At 46.3% G+C, this 11,216-nt stretch overlaps 1 protein-coding gene across 4 annotated transcripts in view; it reads left to right on the forward strand.

The window, feature by feature from the left end:
• The first annotated feature begins 996 nt into the window (after positions 1 to 996).
• Positions 997 to 11,216, forward strand: part of FAM118A (family with sequence similarity 118 member A) — a 13,743-nt gene continuing 3,523 nt past the window's right edge. For all 4 annotated transcript variants that reach the window (XM_015405448.1, XM_015405446.1, XM_015405445.1 and 1 more), the window contains exons 1-5: positions 997 to 1,050; positions 1,218 to 1,470; positions 3,118 to 3,339; positions 6,779 to 6,907; positions 8,945 to 9,230. In XM_015405448.1, coding sequence (XP_015260934.1) covers positions 1,004 to 1,050; positions 1,218 to 1,470; positions 3,118 to 3,339; positions 6,779 to 6,907; positions 8,945 to 9,230 — 937 coding nt within the window. In that variant the 5' untranslated portion in view covers positions 997 to 1,003. The remainder of the gene's footprint in view (positions 1,051 to 1,217; positions 1,471 to 3,117; positions 3,340 to 6,778; positions 6,908 to 8,944; positions 9,231 to 11,216) is intronic.

Raw genomic sequence — 11,216 nt, forward strand, 5'->3', positions numbered from 1 at the left:
TGCACTGCACCGGCGTCGCCAGCATGTGACGCTACGCTTCGCTCTGGCAATGGCCCGTTGCCAGAGCGAAGCGTAGCGTCACATGCTGGCGACGCCGGTGCAGTGCATATTGCTGTCCCCCGCAGCAGGGATCCTGTGACGACGCACAGATCCCCCGCCGCGGCTTGGCAGCCCTAATTGTGGCTGACTTTCTTTTTTTAATTTCAAAAATAATTTAAAATATTTTTAAACAAACAGTCATGACTTCACCTGTCAGTTCTACCCCCATTTTACGATTCTTTAATCATTCCTACTCATCCCTACGCATACACTTCCTGTTAGGTGTCAGTAGGATAGTGGGCATCTGTAGGCTTCTAGGTTGCCGTTGTTCTGATGGAGGGAGAGCAAGGCTTTTGTCCTACAGACAGAATGAATTTGCTTGACCCATTTAAGATGGCAGCCAGCGAAGCCTGGAGTTGCTGAGTTCCTCAACTCTACCAGCTCCCACGGAACTGATAGAAAGGAGGGTGCCAAAAGGCAGCTACTGGTTCAACAGTGCTCAGCTGGTCAGTGGTAGAGCATCTGCTTGGCATGCAGAAGGTCCAGGGTCAATCCCCAGCATCTCCAAGGTCAATCCCCAGCATCTCCAGTTAAAAGGATCAGGTAGGAAGTGTTATGAAAGTTCTCCACCTGAGACCCTGGAGTCTGAATGGACAGTACTAACTTTGATGGCCCAGGGGTCCAATTCAGTATAAGGCAGCTTCATGTGTTCATCTCTCAGCAACCTCTTCCAAGTACCCTTAACTGATGTGTTGAGTCCTAATAATGTAGCCACTTTGTGCTTCTTTTCCATTTTGCTTTGGTTTGAACTCTAGAGAAATCTCACAGGTGCTCCATTTTACATATTCTGTGTTTGTCCGGGAGGGCGGGGTAAAAACCTAATAAATAAATAAAGTCTTTTAAAAATTAACAAGGAAACTTCAACCCAACTGAATTCTTTTATTGCTTTACAGGGGCTGAAGAGATGGATTCCGCACACAGGAAGACAAATAAAAGTGAACAAAAATCAAGGTGGGAATAACCCTTTGAAATCTATGAGAATGTGAGGCTGGCTGCTGCTCTTTTAATTTGGTGCCTTACCAGTTAAGACCTGGTACTTTATTATGTTTACTCTGACTAGATACAGGAATGTGAACTAGGGTGAAATTATTGATTTTTTTACTACTTTTTTGTTGTAGGAAATTTTTAAAAAGCCTTATACGGAAGCAGCCTCGGGACCTTCTGCTGATGATCGGAACGGGAGTGAGTGCTGCGGTAGCCCCTGGAATCCCAGCCCTTCGCTCCTGGCGGAGTTGTATTGAGGCCGTTATCGAAGCAGCTGACCAGCTAGAAGTGTTGCATCCGGGGGATGTAGCTGAATTCCGCAAGAAAGTGATCAAAGACCGAGATTTACTGGTGGTTGCCCATGACCTAATCCGAAAGATGTCACCGGTGAGCATACATGCTACAAGAACATTCCTAACAAACGTTATTCCCAATTTATTGATGAAGATGCAGCTGCTTAGATTGGTCCATCCAATAATGTTATTGTCTGTTACATGGTTTAACCCAAAGGTTAGTCAAGGACTGGGTACCTCCTGGTCAGAGCTCTCTAGAAGCACCATCGCCATCTTGCCTGGGATTGTCCCTGCGCCAGCCATGCCCCGTGGCAATCTACCTCAACAAACAACCATTTAGCAGGCATTTACCAGAGTCTTCCTTACCAGGTGAACAGAGCTGTCTGATGTTCTCGCCAGGAACAGAGCATAGCAACATTGTCCACTGTCACATTGCCAACTGTGGTGTCCTCTTATTTGGGGAGGACTGGTTTTCACTTTAAATTATATTTTGTGTTCACAAACAGGGTAGTTTCTGCTGCCACCAGGAATTTAAACACATTCCAAATCTCTCATTAGCTGTTAGTAAAGTGACCTAGAGTTTGGGCTTTTCAGAGGGCTCTGTGGCCCTGAGGAAGGATTGAAATGAATTCTGGTTTAAACAAAATTTGATTTATTGAATTTTGGAACAAAAATGAGTTGCTGGTTAATAGTAACTGTTATGGGGAAGAGAAACTGGAAAAATAAACTAGCAGGGTATCCTACACAGTCTTTTGATCACAAAATCCTTCTCTGACAAGAATCTCTCAATAGGCATATATTCTGAACACTTTATGTTTCCTCACAGCACTCTGTCATCACTCACTGACAGATTTACTAACTGAATAACTCTCACTGACTCTGACTCACTCTCAAAACTCCAACTGCTGTCTCTAACTGACTTCCATAACTGACTTATATCACTCCCAACAACTCCTCCCACACTCTGTCATCCACCAGTCACAGCACACTTGTCTCCCTCAATCATTCTACTCTGCTATCACTGCACTCCAACCAAACATTTAAAGACACACATGCTCTAAAACAAGGAATCATTACACCAACATTCACCAATCACAAAGCAGGATGACATCCATACATGACAATATACACCACGCCTCCCCCACCACAGAAGAACACAGACAGTCAAAAACAACATTCTCGACAAGGTGAATCCCTGTAGCACATTCAGTAATTACCATCCATCGATCCCTGCAGATAGGGGTTCAAATGCTTTTGCACCACACAAGGACAGATAACCCAAGCTTCTTGCTTCGCCACCATTGTAGCACAATTCAGAATGAAACCTGTAGGGCAGGGGTTTCCAACAGGGGTTGTAGTTTCTGGTTGGTCAAAAGGCAATATTAATCCCTCCCTACCTGGGAGTTACAGGGGAACGCTTCCTGTAGTTCTTTTATTCTGCCTCTTGCACTTAGGTTCTCAGCTTGCAAGGCAAGTGTCCGGTGGGCTATGCTCCTTGTTCACAAATGCTGGGTACAGAATTACCTCCCTATTTGAGATTCCCTTAGTTTTTCCAAGAACGTAGCTTCCGAGATCTGATAAGATCGGGGCTGCCTGGGCTTTCCCGGCCAGGGCGCAACACCACAATTATTATGCGTCTGGTTCTTCCAGTTCCAGACTAATGTCCTGTTGGAGATCGCTGTCTCTCTCAGTATAGCAAACTTATTTCCCTCATACGTTGCTCATCTTTTTCCTCCCCCAGCGCACAGGAGATGCCAAACCCAATTTTTTCCAGGATTGCCTAATGGAGGTTTTTGATAATTTGGAGCAACACATTCAGAATCCTGTTGTTTTGCAGTCGATCCTCCGACTGATGGAGAGAGGCACCATGGTGCTTACCACCAACTATGACAACTTACTTGAAATCTTTGGTCAGCAGCAGGGCAAACCAATGGAATCTCTCGACTTGAAAGATAAGGACAAGGTAGGAGGAGAGCAAGAGTGGGCTTCTGGAAGCTCTTTTCCTGCAGTCTCTGTTTACCAATTATATACTAGTCCAGGGGTGTCAAATATGCGGCCCGGGGGCCGGATCAGGCCCCCGGAGGGCTTCTGTCAGGCCCGCCGTGGAACTGGCTGTCTTCTGCTGCTTCTTCCAGTTCTGCTGCTACTGTGTCATCGTAGGTTTGCAGCTTACAGATACACACCTGAACAGCATACTCAAATTTGCAACAACACAGACATTTTGATGCAATAACTCAGAGCAAGAGATGTCAGTTATCAGACACTGTTAAATAAACAAAATATTGCAAAAGTGCTAATGTTTTAAGCATGTTTTTATTTTAAGTAAAGAAAACCCTTTGTGTTTGTGTCCTTTATAAAGTTTGTATCTCCGCTACCTGGCATTACATTTTATGACAGACATGGCCTGGCCCAACAAGGTCTCATTTATGTCAGATCCAGCCCTCATAACAAATGAGTTCGACACCCCTGTACTAGGCTGCAATCACACACACTAAAGAATCCACTTTCAAACCACTTTCATTGCACTTTTGAATTGGATTTTGCCAGTTTACACAGTAAAATCCAGTTGGAAAGTGCACTGAAAGTGGATTATTTAGTGTGTGTGATTGCAACATAGTTTTACTGGCAGCTGTTCTTGTGATTGGCTGTATTTTGTTGCTCAGCCCGTATTGTGTTCTTGCAAACCAAAATTTATTTTAAAATTTAGAAGTATGTCCATTTTCAACACCAAGGCTCTGAAATGACAGCTGATACTAGCAAGGTGCTCAAAATCTTGTGCTGTGGGTATGTCCTGGTGGGTTTTTTTAAAAATATAGCCAGTAATTGCCCATGGACTACAGAATGAGAAAATCAAATATTCCTTATTGTCCCAAAGCAGCTAGCTAAGGACTACATGTCCTACAGGTCAATTTTCTGTAGATTTCTTCTGGGAGTTCCCATCTGGGAACTGAGTTCCCTGGCATTCAGATAATGACTGTGGCATGTGAAGAGAAGAGGCCTTCCCTCCTATACCATTTTCTTGACCTGAAACAGCCCTGGGAATCCACTATTTTGTCCACTGGGGGAAAAAAGCAGGTTGCTTACCTGAACCGCTGACATTTCAGTGGTCTTCTGTGCATTCACACTGATAGGCATTGCACCTGCACAAAGCTACAATTTAGAAATGTCTAGAGGTAGCTTTCAGGCACGAAAATCTCTTCCCCTTAGAGATGCAGTTCAGGCTGTACCTACATGTGGGCAAGGAGTCATGCCTTCCTGCAAGATGTAGGAACACACTTCAGCTAATTGCAGGGAAGGTGGGTGGGTCAGTTGAATATATACTTGTCCGCACTAAGAAGAACTGTTACAAGTAAGGAACCTGCCTTAACTTCTTCATGGTCTCTGCATCCTGCTGATGGGTATAGACTAGCTGACCTACCTGGAGGTGCGTCATTTGTAGAGAGAATGGGGCACAGCTTGCCCACATGTATCAACTCCAGCCCACATGTCAAGGATGCAGTGTTTGATAAAGGAGCAGAATTCCTCTGCTGAAAGCTGAAGAGATAGCCACAGCTCTGGTGGAATGAGCTCTGGATTTTTCAGCGAAAAGGGGTTAGATGAGCCAGCTCATAGCACAGCTTGACAGTTTGTATAATGCAGCAGCCGAACCTTTGAGATGAGACTCGTTCTCTTCCTTGAGTCAGGGTAGCAGAGGAACAAGTTGACTTGTCGCCTGAAGGCTGCAGTTCTGTCAAGATAGGAGAGAACTCTCCCGAGGCACACAGTTGGAGTTGAGAAGAAAAGAGGGAAGGACAGGAGCCTGGTTGAGGTGGAATCTGGATAATGCCTTTGGCAGGAAGGTGGTCTCAGAACCACCTTGTCCATCAGAGATAGAGGTGATGGCCTCAACAAAAGTCAGTCTTGAGAGTCTGTCTGTGGGTGGAAATGGTAGAAGAGCCATAACTGAAGACAGTCACTGAAGTGTACCACTGTAATGGCAGCCGAGGAGGTCCTAAATGTGTCTCACTGGTTGTAACGGATGTGTCATGTCCATAAGAACAGTTCGTTCTGGAGGGAGGAACTCTCTCCCAGTAGTAGAGTCCAGAATCACCCCAATAAATTTCAGAGACCTGGTAGAATGCCTCTTCTCCTCAGGTGCTGTGGTCCCAATCTGAATCAAGGCCCCCGCGCACCTGGAAACCGAGCTCCCAGCATGCAGCTCCAGCCGCATGTCTGACTCAAAGTGCTTGTGGTGGCCTCATGTCTGTCACGTGGACTTTGTAATGTGTGAATCAGCCCTAAGCTTAGCTCTTGCAGCAGTGGAGGCAGTGACGACACAGTACTTAAACCGACAGCAACTTGAGGGAACGGAGGTATTTGCAATGGAAACGAAGGTTACAGGGCCCATTGAACTGGTCAAGCGTAAAGGATCAGGATTTTTGTACTGAGATTTTGTGTGAGAAAGGAGAACCGCACACGGGCCCTGCGCTGCTGCTGGGCCAGCTCGATTTATCAGTCTGGGACCTGATGAAAAGGCAGGTCCAGTGAGGATAGGGCTGCAAAGAAAGGAAGCTGCCGAAGGTAAACATACTTACGGGCAGCTTGCCTGAGGGAGACCGCTTTCTGGAAAGGAGAAGGCTTTGGGCCAAGAGACAAAGAGGCCTAGGCAGAGCTGCTCTCTAGGTGAGGCTCCAGACCCAAGGAAGGGACTGCGGACACAATTAAAGGGACAATGCCCTTGAGCTAGGTCTGTTGTGACTGCTGTGGAGTCACCGCTGACTTATGGCTACCCTCATGGGGTTTTCAAGGGAAGAGGCGTTCAGAGGTGGCTTGCCATTGCCTGCCTCTGTGTCAGGACCCGGGTTCCTTAGTGTTCCTTAGTGGCCTCCCAGCCAAATGCTAGTCAGGGCCGACGCTGCTTGGCTAGCCTGGGCTGTCCAGGTCAGGTCACTGAGCTGTGTATAAAGGAAGGTAGATAAAGGCTCGGGAGAGCTGACGATGAAGCTGGGCGAAAAGAGGAACCCTGCCCCCGAGGCGCCGTTGAGCACAAGCATGACATCATTATTTGGGAATGAGTTTCTAGGGAGATTTCCTCAGCCAATTGACAAGATTTTTACCCCATTGTTTTCTGGAACATTGTTGGAGGCTTCGCTTTGTTTTGTTTTGTTTTTTTAAGGGTGAGAATATGTGTAAAATATTTTTATTTGATTGTGCGTTTGTTTGGTTCGAGATTCTTTAACGGTTGGCATTTTGTAGCCTGTCATTTAGACGTAGTTACATCATGGTGCCAAGATGGTTTTTTTAAAAAAAAAAAATTAAATGACCAGGGTGAGTGACGGCATGATTAAAAGGCAGGCCCTTTTTTGGGTGCCTGGCCTTCTTCTGGAACGGTCAGCAGCAATTAACTCTCTGGTTTTCTGTAGGTTCTCCAGTGGGCGAAAGGTCACATCAGGTATGGCGTTCTTCACATTCATGGCTTGTACACCGATCCTTGTGGAATGGTATTGGATCCTTCAGGATATAAAGATGTTACTCAAGATCCCGAAGTCATGGTAAATGCACCTTTTGAGCCCCAGCCAAAAATATTGTTGTTTCGAGCCATGTGCCTCAAAAGCGTAAAGGAATGGGATGGAGGATGGGCCAGATGTCAGGTGTCCACTTAAATGTCGTTCCACATCCCAAAGGTGGCTGCCGGAGGAGGTGGGGCCAAACCCAGTTATCTCCCTCCTTGCATTGCAGAAGAATTACAGAAGGGGGATAAAAGGAAAAAAAGGAAAGCTGGAGGGAGGGGGGAGGGAGGAAGGAAGCAGGCAGGCAGGCTGGGGGCAAGGAAGGGGGAATAAAAAGAAGAAAAGCCACACATTGACTAAGGAAAGCCCAAGTACTTACCAGTCAGCTCAATGGGGCCAGGAGCAGTGATCAGGAAGGGCCGTGGCTCAGTGGTAGAGCATCTGCTTGGCGTGCAGAAGGTCCCAGTTCAATCCCCGGCACCTCCAGTTAAAAGGACCAGGCAATAGGCAATGAGAAAGACCACTGCCTGAGACCTTGGAGAGCCGCTGCCATACTGAGTAGGCAATACTGACCTCAAGGAACTACGGGTCTGATTCTGTAAGGCAGATTCATATATTCATGTGGTGCTTGTGGGCACCATGGCATTCATTTAGGCACCCTGTGAGCAAACCCTGGCGTAGGCAGCAGCTCTTCGACTGTGGCTTCTTACCTTTTGGGTAAGATTTTGTGGAAACAGTAGGAAACCTTCCACGACCTTCAGCCCTTGATGCTGATCTTGGTCTGTGCTGGGCAACATACACATGCTATTTCTTTTGCATGGGTTGGATCCAACCGGCTTTTTCTGCAGATGGAAAGGAAGGAGGGATCCCTACTGACCACCCAAAAGGTTGTCCAGGGCAGGGGCATTATGGAATCTACATGGACAAAACCCCTGTGCGATGCTGGCAAGAGTGAGGGAAGAACTGAGCTGGATCCAGTCCCATCCCATCCTTCCCTCCAGGGAGTACTCATGTCTGTTCTTTGTAATGCGGTAACAGCAAGACGCCTCCGCCCCCCCCCCGCCCCCCGCTGTCCCATTTATTTACCTGGAGCAAGACAAATGTGGACAATCACGACCTGATCAGAGAACAAATGTAAAGAAAACAGTTGTGAGAGTCTGCCCCACAAATCAAGCAGTCAACAAGACTTGCAAAGAAAATGCTTTCTGTATATTGAGGTCAACAAGCACTACAACACAATAAACACATTCCTTCAAATCATAAGAAAATCCTAGTGTATGATTTGAAGGAATTTGTTTATTGTGTTGACCTCAATGTACAGAAAGCATTTTCTTTGCAAGTCTTGTTGACTGCTTGATTTGTGGGGCAGACTCTCACAACTGTTTTCTTTACATTTGTTCTCTTATTTACCTGGAGGCAATTTTGAGTTTCTGTGGTAACCGAGCGCCTGGCTGTTGACAAACCCGAGCTGCATTTAGATCCCTTGACAGTGCCTCTGTCCTCTGAACTTTGACTTGTCTGTATACCATAAGAACATAAGAGACGCCAATGTTGGATCAGGCCAAAGGCCCATCCAGTCCAACACTCTGTCACACAGTGGCCAAAAATACCAGGTGCCCTCACGAGGTCCACCAGTGGGGCCAGGACATTAGAAGCCCTCCCACTGTTGACCCCCCAAAGCACGAAGAAGACAGAGCATCACTTGCCCCAGAGCCCCTATCCATACCTTGTGGCTAATAGCCACTGATGGACCTCTGCTCCATATGCTTATCTAATTCCCTTTTGAAGCCGTCCATGCTTGTAGCCGCCACCACTTCCTGTGGCACTGAATTTCATGTGTTAATCACTCTTTAGGTGAAGAAGTACTTCCTTTTATCTGTTCTAACCCGACCGCTCAGCAATTTCATGCCCACGAGTTCTTGTATTGTGAGAAAGGGAGAAAAGTACCTCTTTCTCTACCTGCTCTAACCCATGCATAATCTTATAAACCTCAATCATGTCACCACTCAGTTGTCGTTTCTCCAAGCTGTATCCTGTAGAGTTAAGACAAATGTTTGTGAACTGCTTTATTCTTGACAGGAAGTTTTACAGAACTTGTACCGCACAAAATCATTTTTATTTCTGGGCTGTGGAGAGACCCTGTGCGATCAGATATTTCAAGCTCTCTTCCTCTACACCGTCAAAAACAAAGTGGATTTAGAACACTACATGTTGGTGCTCAAAGAAAACGAAGACCAGTTTTTTAAACTTCAGGCGGATATGCTGCTGCATGGCATCAAAGTAGTATCCTATGGGGACAGTTTTGAAAGTTTCCCAGAATATGTTGAAGACCTCACCACTCAGATTTGCAAACAGAAGAGCCCAGGTACAGTATACAACAGAAATGTTATGTATCTCCAGTCAGGTGTATCTGTTCATATTTGGGAAGGATATTGCTTTGAGTTTGTGTGTGGAAACCTGTGCTTTTGATGCCTCCCAACGAGACCTATTTATTTACTTAAAATATGTATATGCCTGCCTTTCTCCTGAGCATCTCAGGACCCCAGGTGACAGCCTTGCCCTCCTTGTAAATTAATCTGCAACAAGTACCTACCCACCCCTTGGCTGAGAGCCAGTTTGGTGTAGTGGTTAGGAGCGCAGACTGTAGTCTGGGAGAACCTGGTTTGATTCCCCACTCTTCCACATGCAGCTACTGGTGTGACCTTGGGTCAGTCATAAGTTCTTTCAGAGCTGTTCTCTCAAGAGCAGTCCTCGAAAGAGCACTCTCTCAACCCCCACCTACCTCACAGGGTGTCTGTTGTGGGGAGGGGAAGGGAGTTTGTAAACTAGCAATCCAAAACAGTCCAGTGGAGCCTGGGCAGTGGGTGTTGCCTTCTGACACACTTCCGGTGATGTCAGGGGGTGTGGCATATGCAAATAAGTTATGCTAATGAGTTATGCTAATGAGCTCCTGCACCTCTTTGTCTACAAAATGACCCTTGGGGTGAAGTGAGAGATGACCGTTGTTTGGAAGTCTCCTGTTGTGTTTTTTTTCCTCTAGCAGCTCTCGCTGTACTCATTATGCTTGCTGCCTTTGTGATGTGGAAGAGAGTAAGAGAGAAATGTAACACCTGAGCTACTGGGCTATTTCAGATCCACTGTCTTATAGATTCAGTTTCCTACTCATTGTTCAGACAGGCCTGGGTCAGTTAGCTAGATCCTTTTGGGGCCCTCCAGAGGAATCCTGTCGAGGCTGGGTGAGTGGGCGTCAATGTGGCAAATGAGGTTCAGTGTGGGCAAGTGCAAAGTAATTCTCAGTGTGCAACTGCAATTTTAAAAAGGCAAATGCTGTGCTGGGGATTGGAGATCCTGGAGGGTTTTTTTTTCATCTTCTGGCCTTGGAACAGTGGTCGCTGGGGGGTTGTGGGAAGAGGTATTTGTGAATTTCCTACATTGGGCAGCGGGTTGGACTAGATGACTCTGGAGGTCCCTTCCAAGTCTGTGATTCTATAAATCTTACACACACACACACACACACACACATATTGGGGGATTAACTCCCCAAAATGAGACAAGCGGTACCTGTAGCTTTAAGAAACTTAATGCCCTCAGTGGCTGTTGCTAGGCAACCTTGATACTATTGCCAGCCTTCAATCCCTGGTTTCTATAAGTAAAAAGGGTGGGTGGTTGTTTTGGGTGGTAGTGCCCTTTCCAGGACTATTTTGGCTTTTGAAAGGAAACCTCATCAGGGCCAGGACCAACAGCGACCACTGGTGATTTGCTACCACATGACTTGCATGATTCACCTAGGCCCAGCTGCTTGCTGCTGTTCACCCCACAGAAATCTGCCGTGGAAGCTCACTGGGTGATTTTGTGCCAGTCACACAATCAGCCTAACCTAGCTCACAGGGTTGTTACGATGAGCATAAAATGGAAGATGAGACCAATGTAATCTGCTTTGGTTCTCCACTGGGGAGAAATATGGGGGTGTATACAAAGTATAACAGAAGTTGAGGGGGCAAATAAAAGGTAGGTTGTCTGGTGGGTGGAGAAGGAAGCAGGAAAAGGAGATGGGCAATGATGAGACCACCCACATATCATTATGGGTCCTTCGCTTGTGTCTTGTATTCCTGAGGTGGCTCTTCTGAGATAAAAATTCTTTAGACTAGCCTCCTCCTGATGAGGGGAATTAAGGAACCTTTCCCCTCAAAGTGTGATAGTTAAAAGGCTTTAAAGTGCTCTCTAGTAAAGAAAACGAGACAGGAAAAAAACTAATTTGTGCAGCGTATTAAGGTCACAGAAGCCCTGTTCTCATGTTAGAAAACTGGAATGACCTGGGAAGAAGAGCCACTCCTGATAATGGAAGATTTTG

Source organism: Gekko japonicus, unplaced genomic scaffold, assembly GCF_001447785.1.
Source record: "Gekko japonicus isolate JY-2015 unplaced genomic scaffold, Gekko_japonicus_V1.1 scaffold1628, whole genome shotgun sequence".
Classification (NCBI taxonomy): domain Eukaryota; kingdom Metazoa; phylum Chordata; class Lepidosauria; order Squamata; family Gekkonidae; genus Gekko; species Gekko japonicus.